At 40.6% G+C, this 13,343-nt stretch overlaps 1 protein-coding gene across 1 annotated transcript; it reads right to left on the reverse strand.

Moving 5' to 3' along the window:
• Positions 1–1,459: 1,459 nt before the first annotated feature.
• On the reverse strand, positions 1,460–12,861 carry LOC122774120 (galanin receptor type 1-like). Its single transcript, XM_044033144.1, has 3 exons — positions 11,907–12,861; positions 11,739–11,804; positions 1,460–4,395 (listed from the first exon to the last, which is right to left on the reverse strand). The coding sequence occupies exons 1-3, from the start codon at positions 12,561–12,563 to the stop codon at positions 4,075–4,077; spliced, it is 1,044 nt and encodes a 347-aa protein (XP_043889079.1). The 5' UTR covers positions 12,564–12,861; the 3' UTR covers positions 1,460–4,074.
• Positions 12,862–13,343: the final 482 nt, after the last annotated feature.

Consider the following 13,343-nt stretch of genomic DNA (forward strand, 5'->3'; position numbering starts at 1 on the left):
ACACGTGGGCAAATTATTTTTTCCTTTTTAGTACTAGTGCATTATTAATTACTAGAAGTTTTTTAGCAGAACTTACCAGATGAGATTTTATATAAAATGTTTTGGATGTATTATTTTTATTAGCTTTAAGTCAAACAACAAGATTAATTTTTCATTCAGCTCACTTAATCCTTTATGACATTTTTAATTCAAGTTTATATTACTCTTACTATAAAGGTGTACCTGAAAGGCAACCAGAGTTGCGCTATTATTAGATAGATCTATATGGACCTATGGCCACATGCTAGCAGCTATGTGTAAACAAGAAAGTAAAGCAAAGAAATCCACGGATTTAGCTTGGCAGGTCTTAATGGTCCGAACCTGGACCTCAAATTGCCCACTGTTGCTGACATATCTTCTGTAATTCTTAGAACATGTTAAAGGTTAAAGGCATTTGTGTCCCTTTTGACCTCTGTGTCTGATTTTCATGTTAAGAATACGTGTGTTATTTCATCTCAGTTGTGTATCTGTGGATACGGTGACCTTCACAGTATCTTGATTTAGTTTGCTACAATGAAATGTGAGCTCTGTACTGTTCCCTATTTTATTCATACCTGTTTTATTAGCTAAAGCTGGGGACACATTACACAACTTTCACAGTGGTTACTCATTTTGAAAAAGCTTGGTTTCGTCTGATTTTTTTTATGCGACTGAAAGAACAACACACACTATATTTGCCAAACCAACTGAACGTCAAACTCTTTCGCAAGAGCGACCACATCTCCGAGTGTTGTTACGTTGATATTCCCGCTACTTCCTGTCTTCTTCGTCTTCTGGGTTTCCCACCTATGGTTTTTCATTGGCTGTTGGCAACATGTGTTTGCATTTCGGTCGGTAATCAGTACACACTACCCGATTGCGTCCAGAATCAGCTCAAAAAATGTTTGATTGACTGTGACTGAGGTCTGGATGGGCCTGTTACCCCTCACACACTTGCCGATGTGAGTCTGTTCCCCCTCACACACTAACAGATATCTGTGCTAATGAGCCATGCCGACTGTCTCCAGCTTGTGCTGACTGGTGCAGAATTTGCCCAACTGTGGGCGAAAAATCTTGTAGTGTTTCTCCAGCTTCACAAATATATCTATATAGTATCTAGCCTTCTTGCTAGATGGCATCATGGGAAGACAAAGTGTTTGTTTTTTTCAGAGCTCTTAGGGACCACTGAGTTGATATGATGCCAGGAAATGCACTCCACTGGTGTGTGGGAACATATGCTGCTATTTTCCTTTTCTATTTGGCCTCAACCCACTGTGACAGTGAGGGAGGTGTGGGTTGTTGTTCCACGTCAGTGACGTGAAAGAAAAACTCCCTCTATAGAAGTAAAAGCCCCAAAGAGATGTGATTTTTTTTTTTCAGGTTTTCATTTGTGAGAAAAGATGACGGACGTTAAGAAGATGAAGTTTATGAAATACAAAGGTTTCAGAGAAAATCCAGAATTTAATATAAGTATATAATATAAGTAGCACTGCATAAAGACAATGAAAAGTTTGGATATATCTGAAAATCCCATCCAGATATACACTACTACCTCTGAGGGTCTTAAGTACCGTTTTGCGTTTCAAGCAAACAAACTTTAACAGACAAGAAATTAATCATTTATATGCTCTCATTTAACTGCTGATTAATACGGGGAATATTGAAAGGACACACAAGGACAATCCCAATAAAACACATAAAGCACTGAAGAGCTGTACAAACATTATCATCTTTGTGAATGACATGGACAAAGACATGAAGAAAAGAAAAAAAGGTGTAGATCCCACAAGAAACCTACACCAGGAAACAGCACCTTTATTGCATGTACGCAGCCAACAACAGTATGTTCACCATGGGCTTGTGTTTGCTTTCACATACTCAATGAATTGGAAAAAAAATAGATGGTGTTTTGTTGAAAGAGGTTAATACTTATGAATACAGCCTCCAAATTAGAGTGGGCTCTTACTCTAGAGGAGCTTTCATGATGATGTGAACCACAGGTGTCACTGGATGACTGATTAATGGCTTCTTCTGCTTAATTTATCTCCGAATCCCTCTCAAACACAGCATATCCTTTAACCACTTGTCCTCCTTCCCTGTTCTTGAGTGCTGGCCTCAGTATATGTTGCTGTTGAGCGTGTAATCAATGTCCCTGATATGGTGGGCTGCAATATAAAGATGCATTCTCTTTTGTTCATGTGCTCTTTATATTGGTATTTTGAAGAAAACAACCCGTCATGTTTATGCTCAGTTGGCAGAGAAATATTCCCTGTGTCCTCCACACCTCCTGGATTAGAGTTCCCTGCTTTTCTTTTTTTAATCCGCTGACCTGTGTGGGTAGGGAGAACCACCACCATCTGGACAGTCGGCCCTGTAGTGAGCATGGTCATCATCTGCATCTTGTCTTCCGTGTGGGAGTAATCCTGGATTGTCAGATCCTTATTTCAGGGAGGATGAGTGTCTGCTGATGAGACTGATTAGTTCCACCTCCCTGGATGGAGTCAGTGTGACCCGCTTGTATCAGCCACTGCCAAAATCTCAGATTCTCTCCTCTCCATGACACGTGGGTGTCTAACCTCAGGTTTATCATCAATTTATAAGCTCCCTTGAGTGAAAAAAGCAAATAAAACATTCCTTCAAGTTCCCGACTTTAAATCTGTACATGAAGTATGCTTCGGTACGTCTATGTTAAAGGTTTTGTATTAGTCATTTGTTTGAACATACTGAGGTAAAGCTGCTGTGTGGAGGCTTGGCACATCACGTACACGTGCAATATGGCAAACGGCATCAGAATTTCCACAGAATGTCTGTCCGGTGAGATAGTTTTTTTCGTTTTTTTTGTGTTTTTTTTCACAAAGATGGCTATTAGATACAGTGCAAAACAAGCATCAAGCTTGGCTCAGTAATACAAACACAGCACAATGTCAAAACTGTTAAAATACCATTAACACCCAAACACAGACAGAGGCATTCACAGACAAATGTGAATTAATTATAGTCGTCGGGGGTCTATAAAATTCACAAACAAATCTGCATAAGTACATGTTTTAATCAATGAGAAAGGAATATTTATCCACATGAAAACCTTTCTTCAGACGTGGCATTTAAAGCAATAATGAAATAAATTACATGTTATATTACTTGACTTTTTTTTTCTTTTTTTTTTTTACAGCCCACACATTTTGTCTTCTGTATTCAAGTAATGTGACTGAATATTAAATTGAAAACAATATTTTGAACTTTAATAGGGTTCCAGTAAATATTTAACTGTGTGGTGGGGGAGCTGTCAGAGGAACACCGATACTTTAGCTAAGCCCCAGTAGCTAAGTGATTCTAAAATGGCTCAACATTTTCTCATTTTCTTGTAAAATGTCCCATTTAACACATTTTTTTAGACTTAGAGGAACTTGGAGGACTTGCATTAAGCTTTGAACCACAGTCAATGGTTTCAAATGGTTGCCGTGTTTTTTCCCCCTCTCTTTTTCAGTTTGAAAAACATATATTTTTTTAACAGAATTAGGCAATTTTACAAGTACGAGTAATAATGAGCGACACTCAAGGTCTTTTTGTTGAGAAAGTGGACACCGCAGGGCTGTTCACACACTCTCCAGCTGTTGCTCTTTTTAATTAGCGACTGAAAATAATCTAAAATACTATTTTGTTGAGTTACATTGAAATATGTCGTCTCCTGTTGGAGTTCTCACACCCTTTAATTAAGTGAACCAACATAATGTGGCCGAGGTCAGTTTTTTTCTCCCTGTGAATACACTGAGAGGAAACTGATGTAATCCTGGCATGCACACCAGGGCTTCACACAGAATGTAGCCAAATTATTGTATTTTAAATTGTATTCACAGTTTTAATAAAACTTTAAACCACAGCATTTTTACTGCCGGTGTTCACCGCTATCTAAGCAAATACACTTACCAAAAATCCACACACCCACTTATATGAAGGCTCCATTACTCCACCATTACTGTCACCATTACTTTATACGGACCTTGTCACACCTTCACACCTCGTCGCGCCCTAAATTCAACTTCCACACTTGATCAGTCAAACGTTGGTGCAGTTAGTCGAAGGTGGCGTGTCCACTTTGCTGCGGATCTCTTTAATGTCATTGAGCGGGAAGTCACTGGTGCCGATTTGGCACTTGAACACCTGCTTGTACGCCTTCCTGAAGTTCTCTGACAGGAAGGCGTAGATGACCGGGTTGACGGACGAGTTGCTGTACGCCAGGCAGTGGGCGGCCACCCGTAGCACAAAGGAGGCCTGGTTGAGCGGAAACGTCCCGAACTCCACCCAAAGGTGAACGACGTGATGAGGCAGCCAAGAGAGGCAGAAGACCACCACCACCACCAGCACCGTCTGAGCCGTCTGAGAGCCGCCAATGAGTCAGAAAAAGGACACGAAGAAAGAGGGGAGAGATTTAGTCTGAGCCCTCAAGGAAAACAGTGAGTACATTTGCATGCTGTAATCAGGTTCAAGTGTAAGACGGGATAAAGGAACAACAAAGCCTTATAGAGAACTTTCCTTTTATAGTATTCTGCTGCTGCTGTTCTGATCTCTTTATGACAATCATTCCATCCAGAGTAAGAAAGGTACCTTTTTACAGCTGTATCAAATGAATGACTTCATTTTTATGTTAATTTCACTGAATTATTCTTGTCTGGCACACACAGAGCAACATTATGTTTCGATATGAGTCAGTCTGCTTAATAGAAGTAAAACTTTGCTCCTAGCTGTGATTTGGACTCCACAAAGCCCACAAAGCCCACCAAGCTCTTTAGGCATTAAATCCCTCCATGTTCTGCGGCGAGCTGCCAAATGTGTCCATTTGTGTGGTATTGGGCATCTATACACAGGATTTGTCCTTAATACTGAAAGCAGTTACAAACAAATGAGTGAAAAACATGAAGCTAACAAGATACAAAAATGCTCTCATCAGCTGAAGGAAGCTACAGACTTACTGTAGGCAAGTGTTTGTGCATATGACAAAGACTCATAATCTTAATCTGTCTTCATTTGATCCGATGTACAAATATCAAAAAATACTGAGTGCAGCTTTAATTATAATCACTTTAAATATGAATAGTACCTGCAATTCTCGCTTCAGGCAACACTGAACAGTAGAAGTGCTTACTCATTCATGGCCTCATACAAACCTTATCTGGATGACATTAATCTAACTCTCCCCACATAAATCATACTATCTAACTGACACATTCAGCTGCAATCCAGAACATATTTATTTTACCCTCATTTCAGAACTGGCCCAGATACAAACTTTCATGCTCGTGATCCTGTTACATTGTGCAGTGCATGATGCAACATGTTTTGACTGGCTGGTGCCTGAGCTGGAATATTTGCATAATGTGATTTGATTGGCTAACGCTCAAGCGCTCAACTTCTGCCATGCGCAATGTGAGCAAAGAAAAGCAATGGAACCAAAAATCAGTCTGGCGACGCTCGGCATTTGCTGCATTCAAAGTGAACGGGAAGCGTCTTCAGTTGAGGCCTCTATCGCGATTCGAGAGTAACCATGATCCGACTTTTGATCAAAATAATTGTTATTACCCTTTTGGCCATAACTGTCAAAGCCATATGTAATGTTTACAAATAAATACTAAATTGAGAAATAATTTTCCATCCATTTTCTACCGCTCTATCCTCTACATGAGGGTCACCAATCTCAGCTGACATAGGGCCATAGAGACAAACAACCATTCACTCTCACACTCACACCTACGGTGAATTTAGAGTGTCCAATTGACCTAATCCCAGTATTGCATGTTGTTTGGACTGTGGGAGGAAACCAGAGAACCTGAGAAAACCCCCACACACACACACACACACAGAGAACATTCAAACTCCATGCCGAAAGGCTCTTGTTGAGAAATCAACTTATTAGACTTATTCAATTGGGTTTCAATTTCAAACCTTTCCTTGGAAGAAGTGTTAGTTCAGCAATACCTCAGCCAGGCCACCCTTTGAGAAGCACGTCTGTTGTGTAAACAATCAGTCACATGGTCAGTTAGACCTGGTAATATAGTGCATGCAGTGTTAACGGCACAATTATTCACAAGATAACCCTGAATGTAATCTTAACACGTGTTGACAATTATGGCCAATTTATTGTATGCAGCATCTGAGAAAGGTGCATGTTACTCTATTCATTCAGGAATAGACTATCTAAGTAAAGCTGCAGGCTGCAGCTGGTCGTTCAAAAAAAAAGAAAGCTCTAATTACATGCTGCCTTATCTGCTGGACTGCTCCAATGCATCTTGATAGCAAGTGGATTTAATCCGGGACTAATTAGTACCTATCGCTGAAAATAAAAATACACAGAAGACTGAAATTATCATATAATGCTGCCCCCCCCACCCCGGCGTTTTGCTTAAGGAAAGTAATTTGGCTTCACAATGTTTTTGCACAAAGTGCTTTACAAATAACAATGGAGTGGATTAAGGAAAGCCATACATTAATGTAAACGCATGTCAAGATCTGGCTGTTTGACCATGGAGCAATCAGTGTGAAGCTATATAATGAGCAGGGAAAGCTGCAGGAGTAAAGTAAGAGAAATACAGCGTAGCACTAAAACGGAACTTGATACGTGCATTGCGTAAGTACAAACTGACATTTGACTCACTGTGTCAGAGACATTTAGAGCAGAATTGCAGAATGATGGTGAATGTGGGAATATTTGGTTCTGGTTCTATTCATATCTTCTTCTTCTTTTATTATTGTATTATCATTCTTTCGGTGTGTCTCTTACGCAATTGTCCTGTTTGGTTCAGTCCCACAGATCTCATCAGTGTCAGAAAGCTATTTCTCCAGGGGAAAACACTGATAGTGATGTCGCTCCATGTCTGTGGCGCATGTAAGTAATCTACTACTGGCCAACGTGTTTGAATGAACGGTACATGTTTGTTGTGTTTACAATTTCTCTGTAAGTACACAATCAACACCAAAGAAATATAACACAGTAGGGACCCTGCAAGCCGGAATATTTTTCAATTACCAAAATCCATTTACTGGATATTCTTGTAGCCTAAAATTCCCCACTGACAAGAAGTGAGAAAATTATTGGAGCAAATGTTTAATCAGTCTGATAAATTGCTTTATGGTCATGATTTTAATTTAAGGTCTTCCCCTCAGTGCAGTATTGATCTTTTTTTACGATAAATATTTCATGAAACTGCGCCTCATCAATCATATCAGAGGTAAATCAACTGCACTATAACCAATTTGAAATGAAAGGTCAATATTGTCCTCCAATATCAATCTTACCGTACACAAACTCAAATGCACAGGTTTCCCACAGTTTTTTGTGTAGCAGTGTGGCAACAGCCTTGCTTTGTTTGGATTGCCTCCATAACACATTTATATCTTCACCTAAACTCCCCGAGAGCCATAATTCAGGCTAATATAAACAGCAGCATCACCACAGGAAGTGCAAACTAATAAAATTTAATTTGAAAATCATAAAAAAAAAAGAGGTGGCTTTCGGCCTCCCCTCTCCAGCTTTATTATCTCAACTTGTAACTCTCGCTTGTCAAAAGTTGCTGCATTCTCACTAAAAATGTTTAAAGTTATTGATTTTCATGATTGACACATATGTTGTATAACATTTTTACACAGTCACAATTCATTGATCATCTTTCCTGAATGGAAAAACACCATAAAAGTATTTTAACACTGATTGGGATTTGTTTACATGCACTTCTGTTATGTAAATATAAGAACTTTAGTGCCCTGGTAGACGTAAACCTCCAGTCAAGTGTAATAATAAAATTAAATGTGGAAAACATACTCTAAATATAAATGCCCTTACATTAATACATTAATTTAAGTATTTATTTGACATTTTCTATAGAAAACCGTCCCCTGGTGTGATGTTCTGTAGTTGACAAATCGTATGAGTCTGAATTGCACTTAAAAGTAAAATTATTGTATAAAAAAAGAAGCTGTTAGGTTAACCTTCAGGGTTCTAGCTAGCACACGGTCACGTGTCGGTCCGCTACGCAATAAAAGCTGGGACCATTACGCATTTTTGCGTGTCAGTGCCGTGCCGATTTCCTTGTTGTAACGTGTCGTGTTCTTGGCTACTGCTCGACCTAATCATGCCATCGAAGCGTGCAAATAACAGCTAACGCACATGTAGTATCGCATCGTATTTCAGACCAGTTTGGCAGAGGGAATCGGGCAGCACCACCCTGAATGAATCGGATGGCGAGCAAGCTGGCGGGCCTGACACACACTGGGGTCGAAGGCTACGAGTCTGCTTCTTGTAGACGAAAGGCCAATGCAGCTGAGAGACCCATGGAATCCAAAAAAACTAAATCTTTTATGTATCATAAATGATACATAAAATTTGACCTTAAATTTTCAAAAGCTCTGCACCACGGAAGGGTTGGAGTCTTCCCTTCTTCCGCACCAACCGCTGGCTTGGTTGTTGTCTAGAATCCTGGCTAGAACCCTGACCTTGGATGGTAACACTCACTTAACACTAGTTACACTCAAGTAATAGTAACACTCGGCTGTCACTAATGAGTTTTATGTGTTCTGAAGCATTCAACCTCCTTGGATCACATTATGCTGTCAAACAATTTGAATACGGGGGGCGGGGGGGTATAATTTTCATAACTAAATGGTAAAAATGGTAATTACCGGCCTTCAAATCTCTCAGTTCATCACGGAGACTCTTATGAAAACGTTTAAGTCAAATGAAAAATGGTATTCCCCAGAAGTGAAATGCCGAAGGGAACGAGGCTTCGGAACAACTTGTCTGACGTCCTTTGTCTGAACATGACAAGAGATTTTGAGAGACTTATTGAAACAGATAATTCACATCTTTACACAAAGACAAGAAAAAGAAATTAAGGGAAAGATTTAGTACTTTCTTCACAGAGCTGGCCTTTGAGGGTGTCTCCTGTGCACTGACTAATTCCAAGTGTGAGTGTGTGAGTTTGATAAAGCACAAGTTGCATTTCACAACAGCAGTGGGAGTAACCTTGGTCTTCCCAGCTGTCACTGACATTATGCTTCACCGTTCTGGATAGAAAGCTGCAGAGACCACACAAGTAGCACACAATCTACTGATTAAACACCTTTTTTTTTTAACCCAAATTTTGACCGAGGACCTTCCTCTACGTTGTGTGTTTGCTTTCAAACAAAACACCAATGCCATGATTAAGTGAAAACAATATTTACATGTATATTGTGCTTCAGATTTAGAGGAATATATGTTTGTTTGTTTTTTTGCTTTCTTGCTGACTGATACTAAAGTGATATAAAGATAATAAAGTGCACACTAAAACGTTAGAGACGTTATTGCATACATTACATCATCCGCAACATAATAACAAGCGAACGCGTTGGCTAAAGCGTGTGCATACATTTTATGATACTGGCAGTTTATGACAGTTGCAATGACTCCCACTTGTTGAAAACAGATAAAAACATGTGGCAAAATGGCTGCAATGCAGCTACAGCCGACAGTTCCCTGAAAATAAAAAGAAAATAATGTTAACACTAATGCCTTAGAATCAGCTTATGTGGAGGTTGAGCTGGAAACAATTCAAACCGTACATACGAAAGTCGAGTAGTTTTTTACGTCGTCTTAAATTATGGGTGATTTGTAGTCTTAGAGTCATTGGCGTTAACTTCAAAAGTTTTGCTGGCGTAAAGACAGAAGACAAAACATTTGATTAAATGATCAATCTTCATTCCAAATATATGTCCACTATGGGCAGCTAAATTCAACTTCCTCTAGTCTGTACGGTGTCGCAATTTAGCCTTAAAGGAGGGATTTTGGGGAAGGGCAACTGTCTTTTAGTGTTAAAAACAACCTGTTGATTTGGGCATTTGATTAGGTTTTATCCTGGGTGCCTTTCACTGGCAATATGCAGACATGTTGACCTGGGGGAAGGAGACCAGATCCAGATCTTGATGGAGGGATTCAATATCTCATCTGGCCTGAATTACTTGAGTTCACACATGAACTGACCTTGCGTACGCAGAAGAAGATGGGTGGATGGATGGATGGGAAAAAACACAACAATCTCTATCTTGCTGAATAAATGAACCAGGCAGAAAAATATCTCTGAAAGTCACAGATGATGAGCTCAAAAAAAACATCCTGTCGGGGAAATGATTCTGACCACTTCCATGAGAGAAAGGGGAAAAGGATTCACTGGTGTGGACTCACTTTTGCATGGATGAATGTCATCTCAGGGAAACCTTCCAGCAGGCAGTGTATATCAAAGTGTTTTTACATATTGTGTAAAAAAAAAAAAAAGGGGACCGTCTCATAATCAGTGTCTTCTTATTCAGGATGAAACGGTACCTGTTTAAGAAGATTGGAACAGTGTGACGAAGCCGGAACAATGGTGAGTGCTCTCGTGCAGTAATAACCACCTGTGAAACGTCTTTCTCGTTTCATGAGTCACGAAAGCTTACGTTCTTCTGACTGTACGTGATGATCATTAAACTCAATGATTACATGAGAGGTTATCGATCTGTGCACCTCTCAGCACAAAAGATTCCTATTCAAAATATTGAACCACATTTATTTATTTATTTTTGCCAGCAGGACAATGATGGGCTGTGATTATTACCATGAGAGACACAAACTGCAATAGCACAGCCAGTTTTTTTTGCAAGATGTCAATTAGACTGAGGAGAAATTAGCCAGTGGGTTGAGTCATTGTGGGATCTCTGACAGACTTTGTTTCTTCTTTAAAAAATGCAGCACAAAGGGCAATGTTCTTACCTTTGTTCTTACACTTTAATGGAATGAAGTGAAAACAGCAGAGGGAATAGCTACTGCTGTTGTTTCTTTCATTTTTCAGCCATTTTTCTTGTGTTTTCAGCTATTAAATACAAGAAAGAGAGTATCATACTTATATATGCCATTGATTCTATCAGTGGCGGCCCATCTAAGGTAATTTACAGCCTGTATCTTAGTCAGGGTTTAACGCATTGTTCAGCAACAACTCTCTCACGAGGCTGTCAGTGTAGCAGCTCCGTCTCTGAACAGTGAGCACTGTAAATCATCAGTCTGTGTGAGATTCTTGGCATTTCCTCCTGTGGGTGTTTCAAGCCCCACACAATATTGCCCGAATGTAGGTGCAAATCAAGCACCATTTATATTTTCACCCATCCTCTCCACTCCCAGCTGACCATGAGCCTTTGCCTTTACTCCTGGCTTCATAGCACAAGGCACTTATCAGGATTGTGTCGCCAGAGTGACAGACCGTGAAGAACAATGGACAGACACAGGTCGACAATCGAGTGTGTGACGAGCAGAGAGCTGGCTCTCTGCAAGTATAATGAAGAGTAGGTTGCAGGTTGACTCTCTATTCTTTTTGCTACTTTGCCAGTTAACAGTGAGTATTGATGCTATATGATAATCACAGTTTTGACCTGGCAGACTAGTCCCCACACTGTAAAGTTTTCTTCTAAAGGTCAAGAACATCAACCTCTGCTTTAAATCTAATAAAATGTCAACAGAAAATCAAGAAAGATGAAAACAGATTTCATTAGACGTACGATTGATGGACTGACACCATACCTCATACCTCATTTCTATCATATTTTATAGTAGTTGTGGCAAGAGAAGTAAAACTCTACCCATCATTGCAGAAGATCAGTTTAATGTGAACATGTAATACGTGAAATTACACTTTGCAAACATGTAGGAGTGGAATGGCACATACCTTTTTCTTTGATGCCTCTGATTTTTTGGACATATTTCTTAGTTTTTTGTGCAAGTGGTTTAAGACCTGTGAGTAAGAAAATAAAGGCAAGTGACATATGCATATTTTATCACAGTACAAGAATTTCACGAACACGGTGGATTGACACCAACATGGAGATGTTCTTACCTTTGCATAACAGAAGGAAATCAGCAGCAGGGGCAGCACATAACCAAACACAAATGTGCAAACGACATAGACTTTCCTCTGGTTTTGATTTGGCCAAACTTCCCAGCAGAAGGTGTCATTACCCCTGTGGAAAATGTTCTGGTAGTACATGACAGGTGCCGCCATGGCCAGAGAGAGTATCCAAATCACCACCACTCCGACCAAAGCGTGCTTTGCCACCCGGATAGTTGAGGACTTCCTGGAGTGCACGATGGCAATGTATCGGTCCACGGACATGGCAGACAAGGTGAAGATGCTCACCAGCATGGACACGGTGAAGAAATAGTGGATGAACTTGCAGATGAATGCGCCCAGGACCCAACTTGGCATCATGTAGATGGTGGACTGAAAGGGGATGCAGAAGAGCAAGTAGGAGAGGTCCGCTATGCTCAGGTTGAGGATGAATATGTTGGTGGTGCTCCGTGGTTTCCCCGGTTTGCTCCGCGCCAGGACGGTGATTACCATGGAGTTGCCCAGCACGCCGAGCGTAAAGATGAGCGCGAAAACCAGCAGCGTGATGAAATTATCCGTGCCGATCCCGAACAAAAGTTTCTCATCGTCCTCCTCTGTGATGTTCCGCGGCTCATCCATGAGCCAAGCAGACTCTGATATGTTCATTGTTTACTTGTGTACTTGTTCTGTTAACTTAAGGTCTTTGCGCGACTGCTGCTTCATGACGCGGAGTTTTCAGAGCAGGCGTGTCGATATTTCGGCGCGCCTCCGTGTGCGCTCCTGCACATCTTGTGTCTGTCTTTATCTCAAGGTTTCGGGGGGAAATCCTCTATATCTTCCTTTACGACTCACACAAACTATAAGAGTGAAAGGATTTCGTTATGCAGCCTTCAGCATTCGTGGGTCCTACGCGTCCGTCTCTCCTGTTACGCACTGGTGCGTTTGCGCACCGACCGCGCTGTTCCACTCTCCACCCTGTGTCTCTGCGCCTGGACTATCCCCCTCACATTAAAGCTGGGGTTGGGCTATGCTCATGCACGTCAGCACCCATTAGACCACCTCTCAAAAAGAAAAAAATCTCAAGGAAAAAAACGTGTCCTTGTGGATACTGTGGGGCTGTTTTTTTTTTTTTCTTCCACGTTCCTGAACCCATCACTGCAATTTACCATTTTCTTACTTACATCCGTCAGTTTTGATACAGTGTGGGCAGAGTTCAATTTTTTCTTTCTGATATTATACACCTGCTGGGCTGTCCAAATTGCTTTATTTCGCTCGATAGTCTTGCTATGATTGCACTGTCTGAGTTTCATTTGGTTTCATCATAAAGAGGAAATAGTCACTCACTCACTCACTCACTCTTTCACTCATTGCATTGTCGACCACTTCATCCTCCTCATGAGGGTCGTGGGGGCTGGATTCAATCCCAGCTGACATAGGGCAAAAGGC

The sequence above is a fragment of the Solea senegalensis genome, linkage group LG9, assembly GCF_019176455.1.
Source record: "Solea senegalensis isolate Sse05_10M linkage group LG9, IFAPA_SoseM_1, whole genome shotgun sequence".
Lineage (NCBI taxonomy): Eukaryota > Metazoa > Chordata > Actinopteri > Pleuronectiformes > Soleidae > Solea > Solea senegalensis.